Raw genomic sequence first — 21,697 nt, forward strand, 5'->3', positions numbered from 1 at the left:
CCTTCCCATCTCAGGTTTGTGCATGATAATGGGCTTTCTCTTACACAATTTCAGTTCTTGGGTGTTTCTTGCTGCTCACTAGCTGTGGCTGGTTTGCCATCTGAGGGCTTGGGCTCGTATTCCTTCTGCACTGGGCTGCATTAGCAGTAGCAGCTGAAGACACTGATGAGGCTATGCTGAAGAACATCGGGCCCTGGTGTTCATGAGCCTATAGGGCATATGTGCATACTGGCCTTTTTCCCAAATAGAAATTGAAGGCGGATGGTGACCTTTGTCCTTGTGTTATTTCCCCTAGATTTGCGAAATGAGGCGTGGGTGGCCTTGATCTGGCTGGCAGTCCACAGCATCCCCTTCAGGGCCTTCAAGAATGATAAAGACTTGAATCTGGGGCTGGCGCCAAAGGCAGAGATCCATCAGGTCTGCAGGAGAGACATGTTGTGGGAAGAACACATGCCTCTCCTTTCTGAATTGGCCAAGGGAGGCAACTCTGCAGATGTGCTGGCTATTCACTTGGGGGGGAATGCCATGGGGGAAATTGTGGGATTGGAATTCAGTCCAGGACCTGGTGGAGATTTAAAAATTTCCCCAGGCTGTGGTCCATTTCACAGAGATGTTCCCAGGATTCATTGGATGGGGGCATGTGACCCCCCTCAGAGATCAAGAAGGCTCACAAGGCAGCCAGCAAGGAAACTGCTAAGATCCTTGGCTGGTGGAGGGTTTGTTTTTTCCTATCTTTCCCTAGTGGAAGGAATTGACTTTAAGTGAGCAACCTCAAAGTAGGTTTGGGGAGCATTTTCTCATGGCAGGCAGGAGCTGGAGTTTAGGCCCGCTCCTGCCTGTGGTGGGACTAGCTGGATGGCAGAAGAATGCAGGGCTGGGTAGGATGTTGGGTGGGTGGGTCAGTCAGACACTCATGTAAAAGCGGGGTTAGATTAACACAAGGCTTGGTTGGAGACTGTGTGGGGGCCTCTGGTAGAAAGACAGATAAGTTTTAACTTGAGAGGGAAAGGGTTTTTCTGGTTTTGGCTTTGAAAAGTGACACACAGAGAGGACAGACGAATGAGGCAGTGATCTAAAAATAGATATTTGAAACACTGGTGGATTTATGTATGTGGGTGGCAGGAAAAGTTCTAGTGTCAAAGGGCACTGCAGAGAAAGCCAGTTATGGGAAATCTGCCTGAGGATTTCTGTGAAAGTCTGGTTCTTTGCTTATTATTTTATACCATAAGGCATTCATTAGAATGTTAGAAAAAATGAGTTGTATTGCAACAATAATGATTTCTCATGGCTCTTATTTTGAGTGCTTAATGAAGGATGAATTCACAACCTTTCATCATTTGCTCAGAATCCTTTGCCATTTAAAAAAACCCCTAAGTCTCTAAACATTCACTGCCTTTAACATACAAAATATGTAATTCTCATTTCCCAGAATGCTTTACATACAAGCAGCTATAAACTATAACCATTATTACTTAAAAGAGATATTACAGAATGATTATTCTGTAATAATGTGCCTCTTTGCTCAGTTATTCTGTAATAACTGAGCAAAGAGGTACATTGTAAAAGTGGTGATTCTCTTTATTTAGCAGGGGGAGAGCAACTGGCCCTATCCAACCCCAGCACAACTTCCCTCCAGTGGCTGTTGCTGGTGTCTTTCTTGTTTCTTTTTTAGATTGTGAGCCATTTGGGGACAGGGAGCCATTTAATTAATTAATTAATTAATTTATTTCTCTATGTAAACCGCTTTGGGAACTTTGGTTGAAAAGCGGTATATAAATATTTGTCATACTCGTATTATTAATTCATCATATTTATATACTGCCTAATATGTGAATCTGTATTTGAAATTTTATATATATATATATATATATATATATATATATATATATATATATATATATGAAACTATTCTGAACCATGAACAAAAAGGAGATTACATAAACTAAAGACTTCCTGATATCAATGTATGAAACGTGTGGTTACTTACAGGAACACCATCTGCACCAGAAAACCCAGTAACCCCTCTTTGTCCCTAGGATGAAAAAAGAAACACGGTAAGAATGAGAATGAACTAAAGGAATGATTAACAGTCAAGTTAACCTATTAAAAGTTTTGTAATTACCACTTCTCCTTTTGGTCCAGTTACTCCAGGTCGACCTCTTTCACCTTTGTCACCTTTGTGTCCTGGCAGTCCTGGGATACCTTCCACTCCAGGTGGCCCAGGGGGTCCCTGTTGTCCAAGTTGTCCTGGTAGGCCCTAAGAATCACAGCAAAAACAATTTTTCAGGGGGAAAATAGTACAAGGGGTCATTTTCCAAAAGTCTCATCAGGAACAGGAAAAGTTAAGGATAACCGATGTAGTTAGGGATGTATGTAATTTCCAATTCACAGATCAATATATACATAGGAAGATTATATATATATCAGAACATATATAGGAAGATTAGACATTACTAACGCTTGTCCTCTCAGAACTCAGAACTGAGCCACAAAAATAGGCATCAATTCCCTTCTACAACTGGAGCTGCTAGGACACAGCACCCACACAGGTAAGCAAAGACTGCTTGCCTCAGAGTAGGACTGCTGCAAATGCTTCTCATCTCTCCCGATTCAGTTTTGATACATGTGTCTTGGTAAAACTATATTAGTTAAACAACCCTCCCTCCCTCAAAAGTCAGAAGCAGTCTTTCTTACACAGAGGACCCAAGATTGAAGTGCAAGTGGGCATGAACTCCCACATGCTCTCTGCTGGTGGATGACAGTCACTCCTGTGGCTAAATGCTCCCAGTCCCTTTTGCCAAGATCTCTTGGCAGCTTTTGAAACTATCAACCTTTGGGTTCATCTGGGAGGGCTGGAAGCATGAGGCTCTGCTTTGCAGTGGTTCTATGACAACCTCTCTCCGGCAGATCCCAGATGGCGTTGCTTGGAGGCTGTTCTTCTTTAAAATGGAAGCTTCTATATGGAGTCCTACAGGGTTCCATTCTGTCTACAATGCTTTTAAACATCTACATGAAACCTCTGGGGAAGACCATCAGGAGATTTGGTAAAGGTTCTATCAGTATGCTGATGATAAGCAAATCTATTACTCCATCACAGCTTCATCAGTATATGCTATTATCTTCCTAAATGCTTGCCTGCGGGTGCAAATGGCAGGGCTGTCCTTAGGGCGGGCTGACCAGAGAGATCACCCCCAGCCCCACATTCCTGAAGGCCCTACACCTGCCCTGCAACTGGCATGGGCTCTGAGATGCCTCCTCTGCACCCCACCATGTGCCAGGAGCATGGGTGTGGCCAGAATTGGGAGGTTTGACTGCTACTGAAAGACTCCCCAGGGCAGGCAGCTACAGCTCCCCCCACTGGACTATCAGCTGTCCGGCTGGGCTCACAGAGGCCTCTCTGCTGGCCTCCCTGAAGCTCTCCAATGTGGATGGCAGGATGCCTGCAGGCAGCAGAGAAGAAAGGAGACAGAGTGGCCAGCACTGGCTGCCCATCAGAGCACTGTGCATGCCCTCTATCCTACCCTATAGCTAAGCCTGTGCCTTCCTCCTCCTCAGAGCCAGCAATAGATGGTATGGGATTTTCCTTTTGTGGTTATTGCACATACACACCCCTCACATATTTATGAAACAGCTTGCTATAGGGCTTTGATATTGGGCACAGATGTAGGGCAGAGTGGGAGGGCTCTGTATATTTGATTTGAAGTAGATTGGTCAATTTCTTGATTTTAAATAAATTTTTGAATTTGTTTTATAAACTCATCAAAAAAATCCGACAAATGGCTTGTTTCATGGTAGAAAATTACAAAAACTTCTGGAACTGAAACCTCCCCTTGGACCATCATTCCACCCCCATGTGGAGGAATCTTACCTTTGCCTTCATTAAAAAAAAAAAGGATAAAGCACACCCTTTGTGCCCCAATCTTTAGATCTCCTGGAATGGCTTGGCATAGGGCTTTGATATTGAGCACAGATGTAGGGCAGGGTGGGCGAGCTCTGTGTATTTAATATGAAGCAGATTGGTCAATCCATTGATATTTTTATCAATTTTTTTTTTTTGCTACTGCAGTAAAGCTCCCAGAAAGACTTCTCTCTATCCATAAGGTACTTCACTCTGCGAAAGTGGAGCTAACTGTGAACAATTATTATTTTTTGGTAAGTGCCCTATGCTAAATTTGATTTGCAATCCAGAAGGTCTGAGTAAGAACTGTGATGCAGGGGGCATGTGTTTTTTCCCCTTACAAACGCACTATATGTCCAAGCTTGTTTGACATGTCCAATCAAACTCACTCACACTATTTACACAGTATGTCATCAGTCAGTATGATTCTGTAATCATATGAAATATTAAGAAGGCCCCGCACACTTGCTCCCAGCCTCCACCCCCAGGGATGGCCCTGGATAATTGGCTAGATGAGAGATAACAAACTGAAACTGAATCCAAACAAGAAAGAGGTACACATTGCGGGGGGGGGGGACGGCTGTATTTCAAGAGATGGGCTAGCTCTGCCTGTCCTGAACAGAAACTAAAACGTAAATTGTAAATACTCCCAAGTCCAAGCCTCTCTCTCATACCACAGATTGAGGCAGTGGCCAGGAGTGCCTTTTATCAGCTTTGGCTGATATGCCAGCTGTGCCAATTTCTGGAAGAAAGCTACTTTATAACAGTGAGGCATAAACTTCAGGTTTGAGTACTGTAGTGCACTTTATACTGGGCTGCCTTTGTATGTAGTCTGGAAACTGCAGTTGGTGCAAAATGTGGCGACCAGGCTAATCTCTGGGGCAATCCAAAGAGACCATATTACTCGCATCTTAAAAGAATTATATTGGCTGCCAATTTCCAGGAGAAATACAGAGTGCACAAACACACGGTGAAATACACAGGAGAAATACAAAGTGCACAAAGAACAAATACACACAAATACACAGGACAAATACAAAGTGCACAAAGAAATACAAAGAAAACACACACACACACACACACACACACTTTCTTTCCGCCTTAAATAAATTCCAAATATAATGATAATATTTTAATTGTTATTGTTCTCTACAGATTTTTATACTCAATAATCAGGTCGCTAATTCAAAAATGACATCATGCCCAAGAGAAGCAAATCTTTCTTATATGCAAATTTACGATGTATGGTAATTATTCAATAAAATAAATAATGTTTGATGTTGTAATCCTACAAATTTAAAACTGTTCTACTTCTCTTTTGCAAGCGCACTTAATAAAAAATTCTATGACATTTATTTAATTTCTTTATTTTTCCTACATGTGTAATCTACACAAAATGACTTTGCCCAGTCAACAATGGACCTCATGTCCTAGTTACTTATAAAGCCCTTATGGCTTAGGTCCCGGATATTTAAGACAACCTCAACCTTCTTCAATGGGCCTCACAACTTACTATGATGGGGAAGTCCACTTACAATTGCCACCAGCTTATCTGGTGAGGAGCCTGTGCCGGGCCTTCTTGATAGCCACCCCAAGACTCAGGAATGCACTCCTGTCTGGAATTAGAGCTTCAGCATCCCTGGCAGCCTTTAGAAAGAATCTCGAGAGATACCTGTTTAGCCAGGCTTTGGATTAGTTTAGTAGGTTTTAAATTGTTTTAAAATGTTTGCATTGCTTTTAAATATGTCAATTGTTTGAATGTTTCTGTCTGTATTTTTAATTTTGTAAGCCACCTAGAGAAACAAGTTTTTGGTGGCATATAAATGTTTAAAATAAACAAATTAGTACATGGAGTGTAACAGTTGCTGCATACATAGCAGACCAGTACAGCTCCTTATCGGTGTTGGGTAAGTACTTTCTTGTTCATTACATTCTTTTTCTCTGATAGAGGAGGGAAGCTAAGGCAATAGCACTAGAAAAGCATTCAGGTGGCATCACTCTTGCTCTGTTCCATGCTCACAAACACACCTACAATGGATCCAGGCCCAGAGACCATCTGTTGCAGCTGCTAATCATTGTACATTACCATGACAAAATATCTTGAAGGGCATTACATATGGTCAAACACATTCGATAAGCTTTTGGGAAGGGAGAAGGGGAACAGCTAAGGTTAGGAAATGTGTGGAGAGTTGGAATTGCTTTGTAACATATTAAAATACTCAATGGAACCAGAATGTTCCAACTGAAGTGTTTGTATTTTTAATATTCTATTGTGTTAATAGACACGGTCATGATTTTTTTTAAAAAAATACAGAGGTTTGATTGGATCTACTGGAATATTATTTACATTTATTCAATTTATATACTGCCTTTCCTAAAGTGGCTCAGGGCTTTACAGGGCTCCTAAAGTGGCTTTACATTAAAATCAAAAGCACGTAATAAAACAATTAAAATCAGAAAACATTTAAACCAGATTAAAACTCATTAAAATTCAAATTCAAACTAGATATCATTAAAAGTCAGGCTAAAAAGATAAGTCTTTAAGGCTTTCCTGAAGGCCTCTGAGGAAGATAATCCTCTCATATCCACAGGGAGCATGTTCCACAAACTAGGGGTGACAACTGAGAAGGCCCTATCCCAGATCTCCAAGATAGGGCTGAGAGAGATTCCTGTCTGAAACCTTGGAGAAGCTGCTGCCAGTCTGTGTAGACAATGCTGAGCTAGATGGACCAATGGTCTGACTCAGTATAAGGCAGATTCCTATGTTCCTATGTTTCAGATCATCACCAAGTGAACCAGTGGCACCTGAAGATGAACCCCTCCTGATGATCTTATAGAGAAGTGGGAAAGAGAAAGGTGTGCTCTCAGGTAACCAAGATCTAAGCTATTCAGGGCTTTAAAAGTACAGAGCAAAGTACAAAACATTGTTAAGAACAGGCATATTGTGGTCTCTCTGGGATACCCCAGAGACCAATCTGGCTTCCACATTTTGAACTAACTGAATTTTCCAAACTACGTACAAAGGCAGCCCTACCTAGAGTGCATTGCAGTAGTCCAACCTGGAGGTTGCCAGCTGGGGTACCACTGTTTTCAGTTCATTCTCCTCAAGGAATGGGAAGAGTTATTGAATCAATCATAACTCATAAAAAGAGCTCCTGGCCACAACCTCAACCTGAGACACCAAGGTGAGACCCGGGTCCAAGAGCACTCGCAAGCTACAAACCTGTTCTTTCTGGGGGAGTGCAACCTCATCCAGCATGACCCCCAACAATGAGCACCTCCATCTTGCTTGGATTCAGCTTCAGTTTATTATCCCTCATCCAGCCCATTACTGCCTGTAGGCAAGCATATAAGGGGCTAATGCCATTTCCTGATATTGATGACAGGGAGAAATTGATTTGGGTGTCATCAACAAATCCTCGATGACCTTGCCCAGTGGTTTCATGTATATGTTAAAAAGCATTGGTGACAGAATAGAACCCTTAGGGACTCCATATAATAGCTCCTGTTTTGAAGAGCAACTGTCACCAAGTGCCACCATCTGAAATCTACCCGAGACAAAGGAGGAGAACCGCAGTGCCTCCTATCCCCAAATCCCTCAGGCAATCCAGAAAGATACCATGTTCGATGGTATAAAAAAATGCTGAGAGATCCTAAAGAATCAGCAGAGTCACACTCCCTCTGTCAATTCACTGGCAAAGGTCATCTTTTAGGCCGACCAAGGCCTTATCAACCCCAAAGCCTGCCCTAAGCCGGTTGCAAATGGGTCTAGATAGTAAGTTTCCTCCAAGACCACTTGGAGGAAATAAATAAATGTTATACATTTTACATTTATAATTAATTTTGCCATCTCATTCTCAAAGAATGATCTTCAAAGATAATAATCTCATTTTTGTATGCATGTTTAGTCATTAATTGGCTTACATTATTCTGGAACATTGGAATATGTTTATTATTGACACAGGGAAATATAAAATAAGTTTTTAAAAAGAGAAAAACCTTCATGTTTGATTTTGGTAGTTTTTAATGCTTGAAAATGGTCAGTAGATGGCACCCACTGTCTACATTCCTAGTAATATGGGCAGACTGAAATGCATATGCACTTTTAAGGAATACTTTCAGTTGGTCTATTGCAGTTTGAAGACTGGGACAACAACTGCAGGTAACTAGATCAGACAGGGATAGGCATTATTCTAGACTGCTAATACTCTAGACAAGAAGGTCTCCACCAAAAATGGCCAACAGTCTTTGTTGCTGTATCTGAAGGGAAGCAGATGTGCCTTGCACACCTTCTTTCACTAATAAGTGAGACACTCTGCAGTGAAAATAGAATTGCCTGCTTACTGAAAAATCAGTGAAAGCAATTTGATAGAGATGGGAACAGAACAGACGATTTTTAAGATTAATATATTTTAATCTCAGGGAAAACTCTGCAAAATATATACATATCTAGCCAGTTGGTTAGTTTTTCTTACCAGTTCTATAAAACTAGAAAAATTAATCCACTGGCTTAGGTGTGGTGTTTCAGTCATACTGAATCATCAAATGGTTGCAAACTATCAAATGGTGGAATAAGTTAAGAGTTTTTAAAAGCAGACATGTCCATTCATAGGCATTTTGTAACAAATATACAGCAGCAGCATAAGATATTTTCATAGCCGTATATATGGAACAGGTGAGCTTTGGCAGCCATCTAGTGGCCTGTAGTGCTGCTGTCGAAATTTACAAATAGCAGGCTCATTATACTTATTTTTATTACAACTCTGAACAGGAAACACAAAGGAAAGGCTCTTTCACCAAGCAGTCCTCCCCCTTGGAAACCAGTAAAACCTGAATGCCTGTCACACTGTCAACTGTGGCAATAATGTGATTATCAGATGTGCACCCATTCCTGTGGACAAATGCCCATGCCTTAGTGCAGTGTTCTTCACTGTATAACAACCCTAAATGCGTCCTCCTGATTAATGTTTACTGGGCCTGTGTGAAGCTTTGGCCAAAGCTGAATAATCTGCAGTGTCCCCCTGGCACTCTGCGGAGACAACCATTCTCTGTAGAATATTTCTGTAGAATGATTTCTGTAGAATATTGTTCGATACTAGGATACGACCAAGCCAAGAAGACTCTCAAACAGAGGACTGTAGATATAGAACTGAAGACTGCAGATACAGAAATATAGAACACCAAAATGGCATAAGCCTTATTCCAGTGGCTATAAGAGAGTGACTTGATTACTCTAAATAGGAACCTGCCAGCTATCTATTATCACTCTCTCTGCCCAATCACCAAAGAATGTTTTTAGAGCAAGATGTAATGTCTTGCCAACAGCAGTTCTATACGGGAAATTTACTAAAGTTTCTATGGCCAGACGAACCTGTCCCTGTGGCTCAAGTGAGAACAAATCTGTCCATCATGTGCTGTTATATTGTCCTTTTTATAATGACAGTCAATGTAGTTTTATTACTCCCTTCTTGTTGCAGCTCCTTGGTTGAAATGATGATTTTTTTGCCACACTCCTTTATTAGATAGGAAATCTTCTATGATGCACAACATCGCCAAATTCTGTGTGGCAGCCATAAAGATTTGCCAACAGTTAACATTTGGCTCTACTTAGATATATTTATTAATCAGTTGTTGAACAGTAGTGCGTTGGTTGTGGGATAGAATTCCTATGTCAGTACAGTACTATTGTCATTGTGTATTTTGTGTAGTATCTGATCAAAGATAGTTATAAAGCAATTCTTCCTTTCTTTCTTCCAACCATTCTCACCTTGCAGTACAACACTTTCCCCAGTGCTGATGGAGCTTCTTTAAGGGAAACTGAGCCCTCTTGAGCCTCTGCACCATCTTGGAAGGTGTGCATGGAGTGCTAGGAAATGTGGTCCTTCTCAGTGCTTTCCCCACAGAGCTTTTAAGAAAGGGCTCCATCTCTCTTAAAGGGCCCTCCCAGCACACTGAGAAAGCTGCAGTACCGTGCAGACGCCAGCACAGTGAGAAATGGCTCTCACATTGAAGGCTGAAGACACTGACCTTGGAGATTTAGAATAAATCATAGGACTGACAACAAGTTTAACTACTATCATCAGCTCCCAGGGAACAGAAACATTAGCTTGATCCCAGGAGGAACTAACAAGTTTAACTACTACCATCGGCTCCCAGAGAACAAAAACATTAGCTTGATCCCAGGACGGAATATGAATTTCATGGACTGTCCATAATATGAGTGTTAAACTGAAAGGTCATTGAGGAAGACCATTAGGGGTGTGCACAAACAGTTTGTACAGAACCGGTTTGCCTCGAACTGGGGCTGGTTAGAAGGTTTGGTCACGGACCGGACCAGGCCGGGTTCAGGTGAACTGGTTTTGCATGGTACGGGGTGGCTGGGTGGGGGCGGCGAAAGATATAAGGAGCTGCTTACCCTGCTGGCGTGGCTGCCGGTGCCACCGCTGGCCACCCCAAGCGTGTTCCTCCCTCCTTTTACAAAGCCGTTGGCTTGGCAGCAGCTTGGTTCTGGCCTCCACATGTGTGGAGGCCATTTACATGGCCATGCAAATGGCCTCCATGCATGCACAGATGCCAAGCAAGTGGCCTCCGTGCATGCATGGAAGCCAGAACCAAGCAGCCACTGAGCTGGTGGCTTGGTAAAAGGAGGAGGGAGAGTGCTTGGAGTGGCTAGCAGCAGCACCAGCAGCCATGCAGACAATGTAAGCAGCTCTTTACATCTCTCGTCACCTCCACCCGGCCGCCCCTTACCTCCTGAAGGGCCTCCCACCCCCTGTACTTGTAAAGAGGAATCTTCACCGGATCCCCCTTTACAAGTATATCCCCTGAACCGGCTTGTGAACCAGTTCAGCCTGGTTTAATTACCAGACCAGATCCAGTTCAGCCAGATCCGGACCAGGTCGAATCCACTTCAGATTTGAACCAAACTGGCCAAACTGGTTCCGTGCACACCCCTAAAGACAGTGAAAACTGAAACAAGTTTGGCTATTTCTTTTCACAAGAGGGACAAACTAGCAGTTGGATATATCCAATGGCTATGGGGATTTGGAGAAGATATTTTAGATCAACTGTATATTTAGAATGAGACTATAATGAAAATTGTAAATATATGATACACAAAGATACATATCTGTTATGCTTCATAGGATGTATGATTTTTAAATTGTAATACTGGTTTATTGTTCCACATTATATTAAATATATTATACTAGCTGACCTGGTGTAGAGCATCTGCGCCCCTAGTTCTCCCTGTCTCTCCTCCCCCATCTTCAATTCTTCCCCCCCTCCAGCCCCATTTCGTCCCCGCCCCAGCCTGTTCTCTCTCGGTGGCCAGGCTGCTTTTCCTCAGCGGCTGGCCGCCGCTTCTCCTCAGCTGGCCATCTGCCGGCTGGTGACGGCCGCTTTTCCTGCGCTGCCTCCTGCCGGCCGTTGCTTCTCCTCTGTGCCCGCCTCTCCTCCCATCCCCATCGCTAATCCGCAGCTCTCTCACGAGAGCTGCCACGCATGAGATTAGTGACGGGTACGCCTAGGATAAATCAATAGATAGATGTTAAATAGCATTGATCCTTGATCTGATTTGGGTTTTTTAAAATCAAGGTTAGCTCTCATTCTTGCTGGTTGGTTTATTGCACATGGTAGAGCATAGGAAGGACGGCTGTCTTTGACTAACTTATAACAGAGATGTGGCCAAAGCTCACCAATCTCATGCCTAGATAAGAGTGGCAGGGCCTATTAATGTTTACCTCAAAGAAGAGGCAAGCAATAAGAGCTACCAAATTCAGATTAAAATCTGAACTGGTGCATTTCCAGACTACTCCTTCAGTTCCTCAAATCTCTTCTTCCTACCCTTTCATTCCCAGATGCTTGAAACATGCTCTTTCCTTTAAACTCAACGTAGCCAGGCATAGGGGTGGGCGCAACAATTGTGCTTAGTTTCCTACCGGGAGAAAAAAAAGAGGGAGAGGTGTCTCATTCTCTGGCACTAGGATGAACAGTTCTGGAGTCCCTTAGGAAGTGTAGTTTTCCTAAAGGCTACCGACATCACAGTAGCCTTTAAGAAAACGATAAGAGCCAGGTTTCCCCCTGCCCACCCAGCTACTCTATCAGTACACCAGATACTGGGGGACGGGGGGGCTCCCTTCCTGACTTGAAAGTTTTTCACACCTGGCTTTTAAAGGTATGGAACACACACTCAGAATGGAGATGTGCGTTCACATATTGGCCAAATTTACCCCGAAGTCCCTGCAAGCTATCAGAGAGCACTTCACACAAAATTTAGGTTTTTCATCCTGCGTTAGAGGGTAGCTCGATTTATATCCGGAGTAAAAGGAATCCATGTTTTGTGTCAGGTTTTAGGGGTAACTTCGAACATACAGTAAAGCCTCGCAGAAAACCTGCACTAAAGCCTGCTGTCCAGGAAATCTCCAGGTTGGAGCACCACTGCTCCTTCTGTTGCCAATCTTGCCATGTCAATTCCATTTAATGGGAAGGGATGGATGGAGATTTGGGGGGCTGGATGGGAGGGGTTGGTGATGGGCAACTTCTGAAGTGAGACTGGCTCAGAAAATAAGACAAGCTATTTCTCTCTTAAAAAAAAAAAAAAAAAACTAGCTTCGCTTATATTCTAAGCTCCAAAGAAATAATCTATCTCTAGTAGTTACTAATAAAAATGTAGAAATTTTGCATTTGCCTTGAAAGGGGCAGCATCATGACACCAAAATTCAGTGAGAGTAGGGAAGAAGTACGTGATTTATCTCCAGTGCTGGTTTAGAGAAATGTGTTGGAACACATCTCTTAGACTCTGCTGCAAATAATGCATTTGTAAATAAAATCAAAGGAATCTCAATTGCATTTTTTCATGGAAGGGGAAAAACCTCATAGTTTAGCCTAATTGCCCTGTAATTTACTGTCCACTTAAACTTTGCTGTCCAGACATATGACATTTACTCCCAGGAAATGAAATAAATTCCAGACATATGATTCAGCTGTTTGGTTCTTCCTGTTCTTTTTAACATGACAAATAAGGGCATAATTAACATTAAAGCAGCATAGAAGTGCTTGCTGAGAAGTGTTCTGTGAAAGCCACATTTTCAGGTGATACAGGGGCACTTCTGGAGCCATAGTAACTTGCCAAACCCCCTCTCTGGTCCACACCCAAGGCTGTGCAGCCAGAGAGGTAATAGTGAAGCTCTCACTCACAGGCTCCTCTTCCTTTTCCACTATCAAAAGACTACTCTGATGTCAACCAAAGGGCTCCAATCCAGAGTCCCCTGTGACCATAGACCTCCCATTTCCATCTATGGCAAAGTGTATGGTGAATGTTTGGGGCTCTTCCCTTTTCCACATCTGGCAAGAGGGAACCCCCTCATGCATCTCAGCACTGTGGATTAGAACCATTCTGTCTCTTTAAACTAGGCATGATTAGGCATGTATCTTTAAACTAGGCATGTTTAAAGAAATGTACCTTTAAACTAGGCACGATGTGAAACATGTTATATTCCCACCGTTTTTGAAAAATAGCAGGTGAAGAAGTCCCTGATCGGGATCAGGAATGTGGCATGGGGGGAGAAGGGTAACCCTTTCCCCCCATGCTGGGGTGGGCCTTGATGAAAAGCTAGACTCCCTAAGGTGTTCCTGTGCATGTGGGCTTCTCCCAGGTCTTTTTAATGGGTGACCATATCTAGGATTTTGACCTGTAACCTCATGTATACCAAACCTACAGCCCTGTCTAATGTCCCCTTAATCCTAGTATAAATGGCTGAGTCTGTGAGCTGGTCTGCAGAGGTGTCACAAAGATGATGTGCCAGTCTCTGCAGCGGTGGGATTAGGGAGCTGGTCTGTAGCATTGGGAAACTGCGTTCTAGTACTCCCTTCTCCTTGTTTTTGCTTCTGTCATGTTTGTTGCAAATTAGACATCCAGATTAGGCATCCGCTATCTTCCTTGGAGGCCTTCAAGAGAGCCTGAAAGACCTATCTTTTTTTAGCCTAGCTTTTAATGATATCTAGTTCTAATTTTAATCTGGTTTAAATGTTTATTCTTATTGTTTTATTATGTGTTTTTTATTTGAATGTAAACTGCCGAGTCACTTTAGGACAGGTGACATATACATCAAATAAATAATACGTACATAAAATAAATAATAAAAAATAGAAGATAATTTGGTTTTTGACTGGCCAGTTTAACATTTCCTTATTAAAGGATTCAAACCCTCATGTCCCATTTTCCATGCTCTCTCCTGCTGAGCTACCAGGGAAGTTGTCTCCTGTGAATGGTAAAAAGGTAAAGTTGTGTCGTCAAGTGGGTGTTGATTCCTAGTGAGCACAGAGCCATGAGCTTTTTGTTGGCAGAATATAAGAAGGGTTTACCATTGCCATCTCCCATGTGGCATCTTCCTATATTGCTGCTGCCTGATACCAGCAGGGATTAGAACCAGCAACCTCTTGCTCACTAGGCAAGTTACTTCCCCGCTGAGCCATTAGGTGGCTGAATGGTAACATGCATGAATTGTCCCCTTTGCTAAGCAGGATCTGCCTTGGTTTGAATTTGAATGGGAGATGTGTGAGCACTGCAAGATATTCCCCTCAGGGGATGGGGCAGCTCTGGGAAGAGCATCTGCATGCAGAAGGTCCCAAGTTCCCTCCCTGGCATCTCCAAGGTAGGGCTAGAGAGATTCCTGCCTGAAACCTTGGAGAAGCTGCTGCTAGTCTGTGTAGACCAGGGATTCTCAATGTTGGGTCCCTAGATGTTATTGGACTTCAACTCCATAATCCCCAACCAAAGGCCACTGGGGCTGGGGATTATGGGAGTTGAAGTCCAATAACATATGGGGACCCAACATTGAGAATCTCTGGTGTAGACAGTACTGAGCTAGATGGACCAATGGTCTGACTCAGTAGAAGGCAGCTTCCTATGTTCCAAATGTACAACTGGGACTTTTATTGTTGTTTCTCATAATGGATCTCTTTTCCCTGCCTGGCAAACTGCTCATTACTCTCAGAGAGGAATTCTCCCCTCGGTGGGACTTGAACCAATTTCCTGCGTTATCTGGGGATGCTTCTTTCCAACTGAGCTCTGGAATTCTTGAGTGCTACAGTGGACTGTCTTCCCTATGTATTTGCCTCTCAGAAGGTTGGTTTCCCCCCAAACTGTGTTTGAGATATAAGGTGATTCAAACCTGCATCTTCAGGGAACTGTGTAGTGTGTCAGTGTGTAGTGTGTCAGTTACCAGGGGCGCAGCTATAATTGAGCAGTGGGATGGGGGAAGACAAATGTCCCTGGGCCTCTGAGGGAGAGGACCTCTCCCACTAGCAGAGTGACATCTTGCTCTTCACTCTCCTACTTCTCTTGGAAAAGGCGCGGGGATGGGAGGGAAGGGCTCATCTTCACTTTTTGTCCCAGAGCCCACTCCAACCTTGCTATATCCCTGTCAATTAAGAGTTCATGCTGGCTGTGCCATTGTGAAAGGTGCTATCGTATCCTCGAGCTTTATTGGTGGGGTGACATAATGAAGACATTCTGCTGCTGTGTGGGCATAATCAGCATGCCACACTATGACTGGTGTAAGTCAGGAGTATTACCATGGACACCGTGGAAATGCCTCTCAGTGTTGCTATGTTATCTGACATTTAAAATGCTGTTATGCTTTGATTGTTGGGACAGCACAGAACTGCATTTTGCTAGAGTTAGGTTGTTTGGATGCACCATCTAAAGTTAGTCACAACTAATTTTAGATGGATTTTTGGCCTAAGTTCATATGCTGAACTTTCAACTGAAATCCTAGTAGTTAAGTGGAATCATATTATTCTGGTAAGGCTCAACAGCTGAATTCTTTTCTGTAATAATCAGTTTCGTGATTTTGTTAAATAATAATAAACCAACTGGCATGTAACATCAATTGAATTTCTAAAATATTATAAACTACAATGTGCCAAATTATTGTTGCAGATCCTTAAGATGCTTGAAGGTGGATTCTAAACATTTTTACAGAAGCCATTTGAACTGATTGCAGTAGGACCAACTTCCTAGCACTATTCTAGGGATTGCAGCCTTAGTTTTTCAAAAGCATGTACATAATCCTCATTCTTTATTAGAAGAATCAAAGATGCATCTTACAACACAATGTATCTTCAAAAGGCCTTCATGGGTTCACCTGCAAATCAAAATATCAGACTCTGGTTTGAGCACAACACACCATGGTTCTAAACAATTTTAAATCTCATTGATTGAATGCAGGTTTTGAAGTTTCCAAAAGGCTAGACACTGTACAGGCAAATCTGTGATCAGACAAGAAAACCAGTTTTTGAGCTTGATTACATTTTCTCATGTAAGATCAAATTGTTTTGATTCCTGCATTAAGTTACAATAATATAAAATACCATGAAGCTATCAGGGATTTCAGCTACAGCCTGTCATTTTAAATGTGAACATTTTGCTTGGGTCATTAAGCACTTTAGGATAATGTTATAACCAGCACCTGTCTGTATGAACACAGTCAGTAATAAAAAGTCAAAAGAGAGCAAATACAACACATGATTAAAAAAAAAAAAATCTGTGTGGGAGTCTTCTCAAGACCAAGAACATTCAGAAAGTTAGCACAGATGTTTTCTTTCAGTAGGCGTTAAAAGGCACCAATAACTACATCTGGTTTTGTTATTATGATGTTTAAATACTTTTTGAGAACATGATTTTCTTCCCAACCCACATATCACTAACATACCCAAAGTATGTTTCTGGCCAAACTCTGTCTTAAACTGAGCTCAAATTGACATGCACATTATAGTTGTTACAAGAAAGACATTTTACTTCTCTTCCATTTAAGCAATATATGTTGAGTTTCTGGGAACAATTTCAAAAACTATCTACAAGAATGCAATAAGCACTATTCGAACAGTCTATATAAGGTACAGGAAAGCTGCATGGCGCTCCCTTAACAGGACAGCTGACCTTCCACACTTTTGTATGGCAGAAACAAGCTGCATTCTACAGAAATGGAAGAGGGAAGGGATGGTTCTTAAAACAAGGATATGTTCAAATAGGAAATTAGTTTGGTGAAGCAAGGTCCAAGCATGGGGAAGGGAAAACTGATACACTATTCTGAGGTCAAGGAGGGTTCAGTCTAGCTTGGAAACCTATTATTATGAGGAAAAGTTAAAAAGGTAAATCACACTTAATGATGTTTATGAAAACTTATTTCCTTATATCAATATAGGGTATCCAAATATTGTAAAATGTGAGATTTGCTGAAGCAAGACTTTTCTTGATGATCTTTCAAATAAGACAAATAAGGGGGAAGGAGGGGAGCTTATTTTACAATTTTGTACCGGGCCCAGAGAAATTATGCTTGGGCATGGGGTTAAAGAGTTGCTGCTATTTTTATTACTATATTACAGTTTATTTGCATAATTACTGGCTACCTCACAGTTTGAGTCTCCAAAGTATTAGGGCCCACAAAACTTGGATCTAATCCAATCTGACTCATCCAGACAGAAAAAAAGTTGTGAGGGCCGATATGGCCCCTCCAAAACTGTTGGACCTGACATTTTCAAAAAATTTCAAGATTGCACCTGAAATTTCTCCGACATTTTGTCAGGCCCATCTAGTGATGGAGTCTGAGCTATCAGTGACTGATTAGAAGAAAGATCTTGGGGTCATGGCTCATTAAAATTCAGTGTGCAGCAGCAGCGGATAAAAAGGCAAACTCCTTACTATGGATCATTAGGAAGAGGGCTGAAAATAAAGATGCTAATATTATGGTGTAGCCACATTTAGAGTACTGTATATAGTCACATCATCTCAAAAAGGATATTATGAAACTGGAGAAGGTGCAGAAGAGGGCAATTAAAATGATCAGAGAGCTAGAGCACCTTCTTTATGAGGTAAAATTACAACAAAAAATTACAAACTTTGGGGTTTTTAGTTTAGAAAAAAAGGTGCCTAAGGAGAGACATGGCCAAGATATATAAAATTATGCATGGTATGGAGAGAATGGACAGAGATAAGTACTTCTCTCACACATAACATTAGAAGCAGGGACTGTCCTCTCCTGGAACTGAACTGATTGCCAGGAAATCCAGGACTGTCAAAATAAAGTACTTCTTCACAAAGTGCATAATCAATCTATGGAATTCTCTGCCATGGGATGTGGTGGTGGCCTCCAGCTTGAATAACTTTAAAAGGGACTTAGACAAATTTATGGAGGATTGGTTAATCACTAGGTATCTTTGATGGTTTTAGGATGCCTCTGAATACCAGTTGCAGGGGGAAAAGAGCAGGAGAAGGGGAATGCCTTCATCTCCTGCTTGAGACCTCCCGAGGCATTAGGAGGACCACTGTGGGAAACAGGATGCTGGACTAGATAGGTTTGGGCCTGATCCAGCAAGGCTCTTCTTATATTCTTATGTAATCAGTATCAGGTGCAGTTGTGTGACCACTCCTTTTTTGAGCCAATTTGAAAATGCTTAAGTATGAACATACATTATGATGTTGTTGCGTTAAAGTATGAAATATCATGTACTTGATTACTCAGATGAACTAGGTAAGCAAACCTAACAGGAGTTTGAATATTGTCAAGAGGGAAGGGATTAAGCATCCTAATTAGAGACAGAGGGCCAATTTAATTTGTGCTTTAATTGCAAGATTTTTCAAAGAAGAATAATTTGGTCCAATAACTATAATCGTATTTGGAAAATACATCTTCTGTTTATGAGTAAGTAAAGGCTAGTTTCTCACACTGCCAGTTGTTAGAACTGTTTAGCAATATGATGTTGCACACCAATTCTTAAAACCCCCAGGAAAAATATTAAAAATCCAGATGGCTGTATCTCTTCCCACTCCCACCCCCTGCACACAAACACTGAGTTTCTGGCTGCTTCTTACTTCAGTTTCTACCCACAGTCAAATTAGATGCATTGTAAACATGCAATGAATTCCAAAGTTTTAGGATTCTCACAGTCCCATAGGGATTACTCAAGTCAGGAAGAATTTTAATGAAGCATTATATAAAGGCAGTTGTGTCACTATCCGACTTTGGAAAATAAATGCCAGGGTTTCCACTCTCAAAACACGGTTTCCTCTCAGTATCTATTTTCCCCTCTTCTAAAGAAACAGGTGGTTTGTCACAAGTCTTTATTTAATTTACCTGTTATGCATAGAAGTATCTGCAAAGCATAAACCATAACTCTTCAATTCAGGAATTTAATGATTTGTTGATCAGCAAAACAAATATACAGTATTTTGCACCTGGCCTCAGGCACCAAGCCTCTATAGCAGAGGTTCTTAACCTGGGATCCCTGGGGTCGAAGTGGTTTGAAAGACATATTTCTGGGCAGCAAAGAGCACTAAGAGGCAGTGGGAATGAACAAAAATAATCCGCCCCCAATGTGTGCTCCACTGTACAACAAGGCATCAGCTGAGGTTGGAGATGCTTGGCTGTACAGGATCACGGCTCCCTGACAGCAGGGAATGGCTGTGCAATTTGTGAGCTAGTAAGACCAAAGTGATGGTATTTTCCAAAAAATATAAATTGCACAAATGGGTCCTTGATGGATGAATTACTGAACAATGCCATTTATTTAAATATTTTGGGCTGCATTGCAGTGAAAATACCTTACAGTGCACCCACTTGGAGGCAATTAGATCTTAAGTTGTTCACTCATTATGGGTTCTAAAGAAACTGGGTTATACCATGTTTTTTGATTCAGAGAACAGAGTGGGCTGGATACAATCTTAAAAATATTTGAAGATGAGCTGTTCAATATTTCCTGTTACAAATAGCCCAGGGGAACTCCGACTGTAAAATTCAAGATGCAGCTTTACAGAAGATGCCAAAATGGATGTGATTACCTGAAGATCTCAGTTTGGTATGATAAATTTAAATCTGATCATAAAGAAATGCCTTATTTGTGGGAATTAACTTTCCTCCCTGTCAGATATTCATTTACACAGATTAGATTTCACAGTATACCTACAAAATATTTGGCTGGCAGGTTTTCCAATGGGCCACTAAATGACCAAAGTTATGTTTATGGATCAGGTCAGGTTGAGGATGTTATACATTAAGGTTGTTTACACGACTATTTTTTCTGGGGCCGGGGATGGCTGGGGGGAAGGCAGGATTGGTCCTACGTCCCCCCACATGACCACCGCTGCTGTGCCACACTCCCACATGATCACCAAAGTAGCAAGCAGCAGGGTGGGGGGGGGGAGGAAGGGGAAGGATGCCCGGCTGCCAGGAATCCCACCATTCATTGTAGAAATTCCAGAGTGTGGGTCACTCTTCCAGCACCCATCCCAGCTTCTATGGCAGCAATTACTGCCACACACTTTCATACCTCACTTTTAGCCTGGGTAGAAAACCCAGGCTACTCAGAGCCAGGATCAGTCCCAATCCCAGCAGTTCTCACAACCAGGTCTACCTGGGTAGGGCTGTGAAAGCCTGGGTAGACCTGGTCATATGAACAACCTCATTATATTTCATATCGTCCCTCAACTAGGGCTAAGGCCTTTTCCTTTTCCTAAAGGTTCTTAGAAGGGAAATCCGATGACTTTAAAATTAGATGGCTATTGGTCAATGTCGCTAAGTTTGTCACTTATAGAGTAGCATTGTATGCCCTGGCAGCAAGGAAGCTACAAATTATCTTTCTTGCTCAAAACTGGGTAGACTGCCAAGGGGATTTTTTAATTTAAATTGATAATTTGTATTATTTGCTTGGTGGCTTTTTTAAAAATTTAATTTTTTAGTTTATGGCTTAATCATGGGTGATGCGCATTTTAATGGCCATTGGCTAGAAACAATGACGCTTATTCAAATACTGCAGCTAGAAGCAGCTGTGATGCTGGAAGTGGAGGCTTCAGCACCTGGCACCCAAGAGGCCTCTCTAGCCGTGCACAGCTTCATCCAGCTCTCCTGAATGAAGCAACAACTGGCAACTGGGATCATGTACAAACGGGAAGTCTTGAGTCTCGAAATGAAATCAGCTGGACTCAAAATCAGGAATGTCCTAAGCAGAATTGCTGGGGCTTGGTCCCCCACACAGTGTCCCTCCAGTGGCTGTTGCTTGTGTTTACTTCCATGTTTCTTCTAAGATTGTGGGCCCTTTGAGGCCAAGGAACCATCTTCTTATTCTTGTTCTATTTAAACTGTGTTAAAACCTTTTGGATTTAAAAGCAGTATAGAAATAGCAGTAGTATAATAGTAGTAGTGGGGCAGAAGCAACCACTTCTGATTAAACAAAAAGTAAATAAAAATGTCCAGGTGAAGAAAGATAAAGGATGATTGCGATAAGATGCAAGGCAATTAATCATGTTTATGACACTTCTTATGGAAATGCTTTCTCACATGAGAATACTCTCACAGATTGGGCACGGATATATAAAAAATCAGCCTAGCATACTTGTATATGACTCCTATCCAGAACAGGAACATAGGAAGCTGCCATATACTGAGTCAGACCATTGGTCCATCTAGCTCAGTGTTGTCTACACAGACTGGCAGTGGCTTCTCCAAGGTTGCAGGCAGGAATCTCTCTCAGCCCTGTCTTGGAGATGCCGGGGAGAGAACTTGGAACCTTTGGCATCTTATTTATTATTTCTCTTTGGAAACTGCTTTAAAACTTTTGTTGAAAAGTGGTATATAAATATTTGTTGTTGTTGTTGTCGTTTGGCATGCAGATGCTCTTCCCAGAGCAGTCCCATCCCTAAGGAAGATCTTATAGTGCTGACACGTGTAGTCTCCCATTCAAATGCAAATCAGGGTGGACCTTGCTTAGGAAAGGGGAGAATTCATGCTTGCTACCACAAGA

At 42.0% G+C, this 21,697-nt stretch overlaps 1 protein-coding gene across 3 annotated transcripts in view; it reads right to left on the reverse strand.

Moving 5' to 3' along the window:
- COL4A2 (collagen type IV alpha 2 chain) overlaps nucleotides 1-21,697 on the reverse strand; it is a 253,515-nt gene that overhangs the window by 123,423 nt on the left and 108,395 nt on the right. For all 3 annotated transcript variants that reach the window (XR_008313134.1, XM_053283866.1, XM_053283865.1), the window contains exons 5-6: nucleotides 2,123-2,257; nucleotides 1,988-2,032 (exon numbers count right to left, since the gene is read on the reverse strand). Coding sequence is in view for 2 of the 3 variants with exons in the window: in XM_053283866.1 (XP_053139841.1) it covers nucleotides 1,988-2,032; nucleotides 2,123-2,257 (180 nt within the window). In the remaining variant the exon portion in view is untranslated. The remainder of the gene's footprint in view (nucleotides 1-1,987; nucleotides 2,033-2,122; nucleotides 2,258-21,697) is intronic.

Source organism: Hemicordylus capensis, chromosome 1 (assembly GCF_027244095.1).
Source record: "Hemicordylus capensis ecotype Gifberg chromosome 1, rHemCap1.1.pri, whole genome shotgun sequence".
NCBI classification, from domain to species: Eukaryota; Metazoa; Chordata; class Lepidosauria; order Squamata; family Cordylidae; genus Hemicordylus; species Hemicordylus capensis.